The 12,120-nt window shown below is 58.3% G+C and overlaps 5 protein-coding genes and 2 non-coding genes across 7 annotated transcripts; 1 reads left to right on the forward strand and 6 right to left on the reverse strand.

Moving 5' to 3' along the window:
* Window positions 1-377: 377 nt before the first annotated feature.
* On the reverse strand, window positions 378-461 carry EHS24_008182. The gene has a single exon. It is a non-coding gene; the product is annotated as a tRNA-Asn (tRNA).
* Window positions 462-778: 317 nt separating this feature from the next.
* On the forward strand, window positions 779-878 carry EHS24_008183. Its single transcript has one exon. It is a non-coding gene; the product is annotated as a tRNA-Glu (tRNA).
* Window positions 879-1,531: 653 nt separating this feature from the next.
* On the reverse strand, window positions 1,532-3,312 carry EHS24_008184 (uncharacterized protein; the record flags this gene model as incomplete). The annotated part of the gene is made up of 3 exons (XM_028623504.1): window positions 1,532-2,383; window positions 2,427-2,934; window positions 2,975-3,312. 3 exons carry the CDS (start codon window positions 3,310-3,312, stop codon window positions 1,532-1,534), a joined length of 1,698 nt encoding a protein of 565 aa, XP_028476437.1.
* Window positions 3,313-4,224: 912 nt separating this feature from the next.
* Window positions 4,225-5,891, reverse strand: EHS24_008185 (uncharacterized protein; the record flags this gene model as incomplete). Its single annotated transcript, XM_028623505.1, has 4 exons — window positions 4,225-4,870; window positions 4,912-5,050; window positions 5,096-5,670; window positions 5,719-5,891. 4 exons carry the CDS (start codon window positions 5,889-5,891, stop codon window positions 4,225-4,227), a joined length of 1,533 nt encoding a protein of 510 aa, XP_028476438.1.
* A 688-nt stretch (window positions 5,892-6,579) lies between these two features.
* On the reverse strand, window positions 6,580-8,012 carry EHS24_008186 (uncharacterized protein; the record flags this gene model as incomplete). The annotated part of the gene is made up of 4 exons (XM_028623506.1): window positions 6,580-7,072; window positions 7,130-7,289; window positions 7,333-7,772; window positions 7,885-8,012. The coding sequence occupies 4 exons, from the start codon at window positions 8,010-8,012 to the stop codon at window positions 6,580-6,582; spliced, it is 1,221 nt and encodes a 406-aa protein (XP_028476439.1).
* Window positions 8,013-8,344: 332 nt separating this feature from the next.
* Window positions 8,345-9,430, reverse strand: EHS24_008187 (uncharacterized protein; the record flags this gene model as incomplete). Its single annotated transcript, XM_028623507.1, has 1 exon — window positions 8,345-9,430. The coding sequence occupies one exon, from the start codon at window positions 9,428-9,430 to the stop codon at window positions 8,345-8,347; it is 1,086 nt and encodes a 361-aa protein (XP_028476440.1).
* A 543-nt stretch (window positions 9,431-9,973) lies between these two features.
* On the reverse strand, window positions 9,974-11,865 carry EHS24_008188 (uncharacterized protein; the record flags this gene model as incomplete). The annotated part of the gene is made up of 5 exons (XM_028623508.1): window positions 9,974-10,179; window positions 10,224-10,789; window positions 10,826-10,970; window positions 11,025-11,611; window positions 11,684-11,865. 5 exons carry the CDS (start codon window positions 11,863-11,865, stop codon window positions 9,974-9,976), a joined length of 1,686 nt encoding a protein of 561 aa, XP_028476441.1.
* Between the last annotated feature and the right edge of the window lie 255 nt (window positions 11,866-12,120).

Here is a 12,120-nt window from a genome sequence, read left to right on the forward strand (position 1 = left end):
GGTGATGCATGGGGTCGAGTTACAATGGTAGCGGGCAAGTAGAGTGGGATTTTTTTTTTAAAAAAAAAGAAAATGTATTTAAAAACCCTACTAAAGCCTGTTCAGTCTTGTCTCAGCCGTTCGTGACCTTGTACGACTCGCCTCTCAAGGACGCCCATGAAAGGGAGCTTACGAGTGAAAGCACCGGGCTCTAAGGTTTAAAGGTCATGCATACCACCTCTACGAGGCACTGTCGGGCGAAAGAAATTGGGCAAAAAATCAAAACCACCTCGGAAATTTCCCGGTGGTCCGCCACAACCCGCTTCCACCTTCCCAACTCACCCCGTCTTCATCTGTAGGCCAAAAGCAAAGGCCGAGCACGTCTCACGCGCTTCGTACTACCCCACCAGGGCTCGAACCTGGGACCTCGGAGTATGTTGAAGATAACAGCTCCACGCGCTAACCAACTGAGCCATAGGGTAGACGATGTTGGTGTTTCCAGAGTGCCAGGACGTTCGCCTGGTCTGGAGAAGCTCGTTTGCGTGGTTTAAGCCCCCCAGGAGGTCATGTACGGGGACGCAGCGTTCCAGGCAATCTTATCTGGGTTGTGGAGAAGAACAGAGGCGCCAGTTGGCCCAGCTGGGGAACAACTGTTGCGATTTCAAGTCTCGGAAGGGGCCAAGTCAACATTTCACCGGCTTCTCCCACACCCATGGCAAGGATCCTTCTCCAGCATTCTTCAAGCCTTCTCCTCGGTCCAATAGCTCTCCTCGGTACCTCTGAGACGCTCTACATCGTCTCTTCGCTAGTATATCGGTTAGTATAACCGCCTCTCAATAGGGAGTCTTCCTAATAGGAATAGATCGCGGTAGAGCAGGGTTCAACTCCCTGGCGGAGAAGATGGACGTCCCTAGGATGTTCCCTTTTGCTTTTGGATGCTGTGGATGAGGTTTGGGGATGCTAGGGGACGTGGAGAGAGGTTGACGATGGTGGTTGGCGAGGTCGGGCATTTCTGGAGGAGACGGGGAGGAGATTGGCGCTACATCCGAAAGTACGCTGTCGACGGTCGCTGCTGTCCGACAGCTGCCACGCATGTAGCACACATGATACGGTATCCTGCTTCCTGCCAGTTAGGGATCCCCCAGGAGTATGGCCACATCTTGAAAGAGTGTGTCGAGACGCGGAGAATGAGCGATGAGCAGTTTTGTGGCGCCATCACACCACGTTTTCTCCACCGCTCACTATCGCTGTACAGCGGTGAGTCTGCCCCTCGCCTTATCTGGCATCAGAAACGGAGACTCCTGCGGAGACAGCTCAGCTGTCACACCCCTCGTGGCGACGTGAATCCTGGGGCACTCTCATCGCTTCAGAGCGGCTCCGTAACAGATAGAGCGCCGCACAGGACGCATTCGCAACAGCTGCTGCTGTTCCTTCAGCCCCCTTGTTCGTTTCACAGGCCACCCAGAAAGCGGATGCCAGAGAACATGCCAATCCATAGCCACAACATCGTTACTGTACTGTACGTAGAGACCCTTCAATCGTTCCTCCTCCTCTAAAGCTTGGCCTTGACATCGGCAGCGGCGTCGCGCTCCGCCTGGGCCTTGGCCCTCAGGTCCTTGCGCAGGATCTTGCCGCTGGGCGACTTGGGAATGATGTCGATGGCATCGACGCCGCCGCGCAGGCGCTTGTGGGGAGCCACACGCTCGGCGACCCATGCCGCGACCTCCTTTTCAAAGGCGGCCTTTTCGTCTGCGGCAGAAAACACGCCGGGGGCAGCCACGACGTACGCGCGCGGCAGCTCGGTCGCCTGGTCCTTGTCGTACACGCCAATCACGCCGACATCCTGCACCTGCGGGTGCGTGAGGAGGAGGGCCTCGAGCTCGGCAGGCGGCACCTGGAAGCCCTTGTACTTGATGAGCTCCTTGACGCGGTCGACGACAGCCCACCAGCCGTCGGCAGGGTCGCAGACGAGGACGTCGCCAGTCATGAACCAGCGTCCCTTCGGGTCCTGGGCAAACGTCTTGTCCGTGGCCTCGACGTTGTCGTGGTAGCCCTTCATGACACTGGGGCCGCGGACCCACAGCTCACCGCGCTCTCCTGGCTCGGCGTCCTCGCCGTCCTCCTTGACGAGACGCGCGTCGTAGCCGGGGATAAGCTTGCCGACCCAGCCCTTGCGCTGGCCGCCGGACAGGTGCGACACGGGCGACGTCTCGGTCAAGCCGTAGCCCTGCGAGAGGTTGATATGCGGCAGACGCTTGTTGAACTTGGTGATGACCTCCTCCGACAGTGGCGCGGCGCCCGACATGAGGGTGTTGAGCGACGAGAGGTCGTACTTGTCCACGTTCTTCGAGTGGAGGAGGACGATGATGATGGGTGGGACGATGCACGAGAAGGTGATCTTGTACTGAGGAGAGTTAGTGACAAACTCCAGCCAGCTTTCAACTCACCTTCTCCACGGTGGACAGGAAGGCAGTCTCCTCAAATCGCGGCAGCACAACCACCGGCACGGCAATGGTGAGAGGCAGCAGGAGGAGAATGGTGAGGCCGAAGATGTGGGAAAAGGGCAGAATGCCGAGGACGCGGTCCCTGCCGTGCTCGATCATGTCGAAAGCGACATTGACAGCCTGGAGCTGGTTGACGAGGTTGTGGTGGGTCGTCATGACACCCTTGGGCAGACCGGTCGTGCCGGACGAGTAGCACAGCCATGCCGTGTCGTGCGAGTGGCTGCCGTTGAACGAGGCCGGGGTCGCACGTGTAGGGTGGATGAGGTCGTGGATGATACGGTAGCGGATGGGCGACACGGGACGTTCCTTGGCAAGCAGCACGACGCGCGAGTCTGGGAACGCGCGCTTAATAAGAGGACGTGCCTGCTCGAACACTGGAACAAGCTCGGGCTGCACAAAGAGGAGCGACGCGCCAGAGTTGTTGATCTGATGGGCCAGCTCGCTGGGAGCGCTGGAAGAGGTTAGCAACAGGTCGGATTGACTAAACTCACTAGGCGGCGTTGGCTGGCGACACGGTCAGGCCAGCGGCCATGGCTCCGTACGCGGCGCGAACCCACTCGAGGCTGTTGAGGCCCCAGATACAGACGGTGTCGCCCTTCTTCAGGCCAAGCTTCTGAAGACCAGTGGCGAGACGCAGGGACCCGTCGGCCAGGCCGGCGCGTGTGATGACACGGCCGTCGAGACCGTCGATGAACGCCGGCAGCGCGGGATCGTAGTGCGGCAGCGGCGAGCCCGAGGGCTTGGCGGGGAGCAGGTACTCGTAGAGCCCCATCTCGACGAGAGGGGGCTCGGGCCATTGCGAGCGGTAGATGGTCTGCTTGGGTGCCATGGGTGTGAGTGTGTGGATGATGTGTGGAGAGAATGGAGAAAGACGACGATGACATGCCCCGTGCGGGTCGGTCATTTGAGCAAAACGCGGACGGGCGGTGTGTTTGCCGGCTATGCGCTCTTGCCGACGGTCCGCAATGCAGCGAGCCTGACTGGCAAGGCCGGCCGGAACTGTTGCTCGCTTGCAACACACCCTGTGCCAGGCAACACCGAGGGTGCATGCATGTGCATGCGGGGGGGCGGCCTCGGACACGGTCATGGCTTGCTTGAGATAACGGACAGGCGGCCACGGGCCACGTCGCCTGGTTTCCGATGTTCAACCGGACGCGGCGACGGGCGGTGGTCGCCGCCGTGTGGGCAGTGGTATGAAACCGGGGGGGCCGGAACGATCGATGGTTCACCCAACTTTTTTTGGTCTCTGCTTGTTGCTGCCAGGCATGCCGTGCAATGTGTGAAAACAGGTGAGACGTCACCTGCAATCGACACTGTCGCTGCTCGTCTACCACAACAATGTACTGGTTGTTGGAGCCGATCGGGTACGCAAATGACAGGCAGTCCTAGTCCGCCCTGTGCGCCAAGGGGCACCAACGGGGACGCCAACCGGGCCCCGAAAGCCACCTCCTGTGGCCTGTGGGGCACACGTAGAGCGGAGTTCGTGTGTCCTGCCCACTGCGGAGTCACAGGGACGGACACCGACCAAAGACCTGTGCGCGAAAGGGCAGACGGTCGAACGGCGGCCGTGGGCAACAGGCAGGGTGTTTGGAACGCCGATGCCGTCCGGGGTCCACGGCCGGTCGGAAGCAAGTTGAAAGACCCTTCTTTGAGCAAGACTGGCCTCAATTAGGTCTCCTCGCATGCGATACGTCTACAGAGGCCGTGAAAGAGTAAGGGCTTCTGCTAATCTATTAAGCGTCTACGGACGGGATACGGTCGTGTAATGCTGTGGCGTCGCGATCATGGCCAACAGCACAGCCTGGAACCGTTCGGCAAAAGTACCGTGAGGGTGTCGGTTGGTCCTCTCCAGTGATGCAATGTACGTCTTGGGCACCATGCACCATTGCTTGAACGACCAGGTGGATGGGCTGAAGATGTCGCCGCCCAGCAGTGGCATGTTGACCTCGTGCTCGCCGACGTGCTCTGACGACCACTCGCCGCACTTGCTCAGGTAGCTCGTGGAGCCAGAGCCGGACCCCTTGCGGTCCTTTGACTCGCCCATACCCACGATCTGCACCGCCGCCGCATGGTTGCCGGCGATGGCGGCGACGACAAACATCTCAAAGACCAGACGCGGGTTCGAGGTCCCGTGTAAGCGGCATTGCTGCAGAGCGTAAAGAACGAGCGTCTCGAGAGCCTTGGCACAGTCGTACTTGTGCAAAAACAAGGCCAGGTTGCACAGAGTCGGTATTTCGTCGAAAATAGGCTGCTGGGAGACGTCCGTTGCTGGGTTGAGGACCCCAGTGGAGATGAGATCGAGATAGAGCTCGATGACCGTGGCGCACTCCGAGTCGGTGAATTGGATGTGGGTCTCGCCATTCTCGACCTTGGCCCGCAACACGGATCTGGTATTGTCAGCCAGTGTGAGCGAACAGACCATGCTTACGATGAGGCAGTAACAAGGTGCGGTGGGATACGAAAGACGACACTGTCGGAGGACACGAGTGTGAGGTCGCCGCGAACCCATGTTGAATTCTTCTGAGGTTCGTCTGGGAAGGTTGGCTCCTTCCATTTCGACCTTCGGCCTGGAAGGTGGTCAGTCAGGGGTACCAATGGGCCAAATGACGCACCTTGTGCGTGCTCGACTAGCACTTTGAACTCTTCCCACAGGTCACGACGCTTCATCTTCTCGGCTTGGGCGCTGAGCGGCACGCCAATGAACGAGTTGATGAAGCCGTACGTGAGCGGCCTTTTGTCGTCTTTGCCCCGGTTCAAGTTTTCAATGGCGCGCGCAAGGGCCCACGGGTATTCCAACGGCACGTTCTCGACGTTTCTCAATATCAAGAAGGGGTCGATACCGGCAACTGAGCCTTGCTGGAAGTGATAGTGTTGCAGGACTCCGACACAAGTGCCCAAGTCGTCGACGCTCGTGGCAATTTCCATCGCCCGTTGACAGGACAGGTCCCCTCGGACGAGGCACTCTCGGAGGGAGAAGAGCGTGCACCGGGTCGCTAGGTGGCACTCGTACTTTTTGCAAAAGTTGAGGAGGTGAACCACGTGGAGGAACCCGTTCTCGGGAGGCAACTTTCCGTCATTGATGAGGCCCAGGAACGCTCGGAGGACAGTCGCAGTTTCAATCTCGTCGTCGACAAACGTTATCGTCCGTTCCTCGTTGCACATTGCGGCGGCATCGCGAAAGACGGAACTGTAAACGGGTCAGCCTTCATGGTCGCAAGGAAACAGTAGATCTCACCTGCAACCAAGGAGCGAGTACGAGTGTGTCTTGAAAACGACGTTATCGGCCGAGATTAAGGTAAAGTCGCCGTCTGTGAAAGTTGGGTCGTCTACTCGCTCCGGGGCGGCGGCGGCACGGGTTGGTGTCAAGTCCAGTTCCACGGGCGGGCCGTTGGGCACGTATAGCAGCATGGCGCATGAACGATGACAATGTCAGGAACTGCATGGCCCATATATGCATAGCGCGTCGAGCTGTGCGTGCATGCGCGTCGCGCGCGCGTTTTGTTGGGTTCCACGTCGGTTGACCGGCCTTCCACGGCCTCCACGTGAAAAACGCCACGTCTCCACTGACCCTACCACGTCCTCACTGACGTGTTTCCGACGCGCAGGTACCCCGGGCCCTAAGTGCAGTGCACCTGGCAGTGTACCTGAGCTGTGGGGCATGCAGAAGTCCTCGATGCGTCGGCTTCTTGAGGATTGAGCAAGGGTCGCGCTAGGCCAAAAGGAGGGCAGAGGAAAGACCCCGCAAACGGTGTTGACAACCGAGAAATCGGCCTCCACCACGAAATATGCCAACTCTGGTCGATTGTTGGGATTGCATGGCTTCGTCCTTGCTGCGCATATGCACTGGAACATGTCGCGGCCGATGAGCGACATGAAGGCGATCAAGTGTCGATGGCACGAGAACGGCTACCGACACTAGCTCAGAGCGGGTGAGATACTTGCACGAGCCTGGAGGTCATTTGTCCATCCTTCTTGCCCGTTCGAGGTGCACATCCAAGGGGCCTGCCCTTTCCAACCATGCGATGAACGCGTTCTCTGGATCAAGACTGTCGTAGGCTAGCTCCAGGGCTCGGATGTAATCGACTGGTATGACGTTTCAGTACATGAATGACCAACTTCCTGGGTGGAAAATGTCCCCGTCGGATAACGGCGCTGTCATCTCATTGCAGAGGTCGAACGTGAAACTCCACATCGCTCGCGGTGCTAGGAATGCTTGGAGGACTGCAGATCGGTCGTCCGCAATGGCAGCTACCATGAATGCGTTGAATACAAGCCGCGCTTGCAGCTTGTCCGGATCGCCGTGGTTTATGTGGTCCAGTTTGCGTACGAGTTGCCGTCGCTCCAGCTGTCGAAGAGTCGCAAAAAGTAAAGCCTGCAGTGCGTGTTCGCAACCGTATGTGCGTAGGAAAACGGCTAGTTGGCAGAATACCGGCAACTGCCCGTATGGATCAGGCAGTGTTGAGTCCTCGAAGTCGCCGTCAACTTCGACACGGCCGTCCACAATAAGATCGAGGTACTGGCGAACCACGTCTGCGGATTCGCAATGGATGTTCGTGAAGTGGATGAACTTATCGTCAGAGTTTTTCAGCCTGTTTCGCAATACCGAGCTGATGTGAGCGAAGAGCCATGTGACAAAATACACTTACGACGACGCCATGATGTGGTAGCAAGGGACGATGAACGTGACGCCGTCTGCAGACCGGATCAACAGGTCGCCTTCATCCCAGCGACTGTCAACTACCGAACTTGGTAGAATACCGTCTCTTTGGTACGTCTCAAGACGGGCATGCCAGTCCCGTGAAAACTCTGTTGTGGTGAATGAGCAATTATCCGCTGTCTGATGACTTACTCCTGGCGTCCAATACTAGGCGCTTGAATGCTGCACACAACCCGAGGGAGCTACCGTCTTCTCCTGAATATTTGACATTATGTCCGGCTCGGGCGAGAGCGAAGGAATACTCCAATGGGCAGTCCTTAAAACGTAGGAAGCTTCTTGCTGCCTCAGCGTTGTTAGGGTTCCTGTCGCAACAGCACTTGAGAGACACAACACAAGTGTTCACATCGTCGGCAAGGGCGCCGATCTTCATGGCCCGGCTGTACGACAGCTCCTCCAAGATGACGAGCTCGCGAATGGACAGCAGTGCCGATCGCTTGGCGACGACACAGTCGTACTTTTTGCAGAAAGACAGCAGTTCGGCGATGTGCGGTAGTCCTGCAGGGAGGGTCGGTAACTGGCCATTGGTGATGAGGGCAAGGAAGATGCGGAGTACCTCAGCCGCGATCAGCCGTCTCAATCGTCAGATCCGTGAAGGTGATCTTGGGCTCTTGAGCTCCCAGCTCGGCTGCGTCTCTGAAGACAGAGCTTTGCATGTCAGTTCCTGTACGGTCCGGCTGAACCTACCTCGCGCCAAAGAGGACATAGGAGTTGACTTTGAAAATGACGTCGTCCGACGATTGCAGGACAAAGTCACCAATGTTCCACTCTTCGTCCTGCACTGGTGGTGTATCGGACACCTGTTCCGCGTCCATGCTGGAAGTGTATGTCTTAGGACGTCGGGCCGGCACCTGTAGAGACTTTATGGGTGGTAGTTGAATCGAAACCAACCAGGCGCGTCTCATTGCGCTCGACCTGTGGCCTATGGATCATGACGTGACCTCAGCGTCGGCCCATGCCGACGATCACGTGACCTGGACCGAGGTCGTACGTCGAGGATGGTGGGTCGTGACCTGTCCCGCCAACGGATGCGCAGCCAGTACGCAGCGGCGACGTTGACACTGTTGGGAACGGTAGAGAGCGATACAGACAGTACTCTTACATCACCAGTTCAAGTATGCTACAACACAAGCCCTACCTCTGCCTCTCACACCAGGATGATCTTCGCGCCAGCCGCCTCCGCAATTTCAGACCCAAAGATCTCGCACGGCGTATACGCGCCAGGTCTTGCCTTGGTCCCTCGAGCGAGCCGGAGCGCGACCTCTGAACAGACCGCAGAGGTAAAGTCGCTCGCGTCACCAGCTTGGAGCCAGGCCTCTTGCTCGGTCCCATCGTCAAACGTGACGACCGCATGGCCCCACGTGTGTTTGCGGGGCATTGGCGCGGCTGGCGCCTGGACGCTGGCGAGATAACGTTGCGCGTACCGCTTCACCGGCCCAAGGAGCATGATGGTACTGACGACGGGGATTGCCAGTCGGGCAATGAGACCAGCAGGACCGTAGCTCGAGTTGGCGGTAACGGACACGTCTGGGACGCCGCTGCATCGCTGTGCAGCAATGAGGTCGCCCGCTGGGACGGCGCCACACGTAACCTTGTCGCCGTCGGGTGTGGTGAGCTCGACGTACGTGCCCATGGGTGCCGAGACCAGCTTGCCGTCGATGACTTGCTTGCCGCCACCTGCCATTCCGTCGATGATACTGTGAGCGAGCGCATCGCCGACGGTGCCCTCCGCTTTTGTCGCCATTGCCGGAAGACCGTCGACATGGATGTGGCGGGCCTTGCGGCTGCTCCCTTCGCACAGCCTGGCGACTGCACCTTGGGTACCGACCACGCCATATCCCGAGCCGGGGACCACGGTAGCTCCTCCCGCGATGGCCTCGTCGTGCAGTCCCAACAGAAGCGGTACCGACGCAAGATCGGCGGCTAGATCGGTATAGTGCGTGCCGGACGACACAGCCGCACGCGCAATGGCAACACCCGCATTGGCATAGTCGCCGAGCATGTTGACGACGACGGCGGGCTTCTTGTCCTTGATGAGCTGGATGATCGCGTCTGGTCCAGCGGCGACCTCGGCACGCGAGCCAGGGAGGGTGGTTGCCAACGTGTCCAGTCGCTCCTGGTTTCGTCCCACAATAACGGTCGTGACGTCCTTGTTCTTGACGAGAATGGACGCAATGTCACTGCCGGAGCGCCCGGTCGCGCCGAGCACCCAGATCTCTGGAAGCGAGGTCATTGTGCAAAGTGGTTGCGCGACGGAGTGTGTGTGTGTGAATGTGGAACGCACAAGAGAGGATGTAAGGAAATGTGCCAGGTTGGCCACCTCACTGACAATAACAAATGACGTCATCGAGGCCGTCGGTCTCGATATCTTCGGTCTCGGCCTGCAAGTCGCTCGGCCTTCGTGAAGGCCGCAGGAAGCAGTACGGCCGTTGTTATGGCATGGAGACCGCCGGCAACAGGGAGTGCGGCGTCGGTGCCAGTGATGCACGAAAGGAACAGTGGAGGCTCCGTATGGCGTGGAGGACAGTCTTGATTCTGCCGGACGGGCAGCAGGTTTGTGGCGGATACCGCAATAGCGCAACAGCTTCCAGTTGATCACAGTGCAACTGCGTCTGCAGCGACCTGATCACAGCTCATTGAAACAACCGGTACTTAGTCACAACACGGCAATATGTAGATACAAGTGGGCCACGCAACTCGCGAGAATGGTGGTGACCGTGGCTCAATATGGGAACAAAGGCATGACCGCTGTCTCTGAGCGGCTCGAACAAGACCACTACCCCATCTGAACATCCTCAACAGGGGCAGATGGCTGGGAGGGACGGCCGTCCGCGTCACCGTCATGGTTTGAAGTGATCTCGCTGTCTGAATCCTCCTCGCTAAGGCTGTCGTTTTCGGACGAATTCGACGGGTCATATTCGTCGTCACTGGCATCGGAAAACTCGGCCTCTCCAGTTGTGAACACCACGTCGTTTGCGTCGGCTATCCGTTAGCAACAGTCACTCGCACAGCTTGATAATGCTCACTCCGGGGAACAGTGAGGAGGTATTCAATCTTCTGGCCCCAACTGGCTTGGACGCCGTCGGCATGCGGCTTCCAAGACAGCTCAAGGGCCCAGATGTACTTCAGAGGAATGTCGCGCCAGTACTTGAATGACCATTTCGTAGGCTTGAGAATGTCGGCGCCGTTCTCTGGACAGTCTGCTTCGTCCCCAGGCTCGTTTTTAAAGGCCCATTGGCGGGTGCGGTATGGTCCACGCCTACCTCCGATCGCGCGGCCGGCAGCACGATGGTCATCGGCGATAGCACAGATCATGAATGCGTGAAATGCGACGGCCTGATCCAGTTGAGCTTGCCGGAGGACGTAGGAGACCACGACGTTGAGTAGGGCGGTACATTCGTAGGTGCGAAGGAATACGACGAGCTTGCCGACATGAGGTAGGTCGGCCAATCCCAGGAACTGAGGAGGCACCACCTCGAGGCGACCCGTCGTTACGAGGGCCAGGAACATGTGGATGACAGGCGATGAAAAGTCTGTGCTGGTGAAGTGGATGCGCTTCTCGCCGTTCGTAATCATGCGTCGAAGGACAGATCTAAATGTTAGCAGTGGCAGAAGGGAAGATACTCACGACGCCGACATGATGTGGTACGACTCGATGCGGAAGAGGACGTTGTCCGCAGATTCAAGCTCAAGGTCCCCGTCCCCATCCCACCGTGGGTCGTAGGTAGGCTCAGGTGGGCCACACGGGTACTGATCCCACTCGAGCTGGCGGGCTGGCGTCAGCTGTGTTTAGACGTAGGACCCACTCTTGCAAAGGCTCAAGAGACGTTTGAACTCCTTCCATAAATCCGCAGGGGTGAGCACAGGGGTCGTCGCAGTTGCGGGCGTCGCAGCTGCGGCTGCCGGTATGCCGTTGACCGGTGTGGTCGTAGCCTTGAGTGGTGTTCCGGTGGCTTTGTCTTTGGCAGGCTTTGGCGTCGTGCGGTCCTGGGCTCGTGCAAAGGCCCATAGGTATTCGACAGGCCACACGCTGCGCTTGGGTCCAAGCAGGCTAACGAGGTTCGGGAGCTTGCCGCCACGTTCGCAGATGCTTTTGAGGACGCTCACGACCGTGTCCATGTCGTCTGCACCGGCTCCAATGTCGAGGGCGCGCAGGGACGCGGCCTGGTCGTAAACGACCAATTCGCGGACAGAAAACAACACACACCGAGCGGCGACTGTGCACTCGTACTTTTTGCAGAACGAGAGGAGCTCGGGGATGTGAGGCAGATCAAAGGCGACGGGTGGAAGCTGTCCGACCGTGATGACATCGAGGAAGAGGGATATGACTGACGAGGACTCAATGTCCCAGTCTGTGAATGTGACGGAGCGTTCGATAGTCGGGCAGAGCTCGGCTGGGGCACGAAACACGGGGCTGTGTAGTGTCAGGTATAGCATGCCTTGCACATCGTGGCGGAGTGCCCACGACGGCGGCATTGGAACGCACCTTGCACCGAACAGCAGGTACGAGTTGGTTTTGAAGAGGTGGCCGTCGGCACTGATCAGGGTAAAATCGCCCACGTTGAACTTTGCGTCTGGGACGGGGGTTGTCTCGCCTGCCTGAAGAGCGTCGGCGGATTGTATGATCTCCATGTCAGTGTCGCTGTTTTGCGGGCTGGGGACCGACATGGTGCCGACCCAGACGTGAGAATGAGTGTACAGAGGGACTGTTTCTCTAGCTCAACCATGACGACAACAAACACATGAACGCCATCAACGCATCTAATCGCTCACGTGACGCAATGCTAAGGCCACGTGATATATATGACGTGTGGTATTAACCCCCATACCAAATAACCTTACGTAAGTTCAATGCCCGCGGGTCATTGTAACCGAGTGTGTATTTCCGTGTCGTCGTACGTACTTCCCGGATCCCGGTACTTC

This window comes from Apiotrichum porosum (assembly GCF_003942205.1).
Source record: "Apiotrichum porosum strain DSM 27194 chromosome Unknown scaffold_6, whole genome shotgun sequence".
Classification (NCBI taxonomy): Eukaryota; Fungi; Basidiomycota; class Tremellomycetes; order Trichosporonales; family Trichosporonaceae; genus Apiotrichum; species Apiotrichum porosum.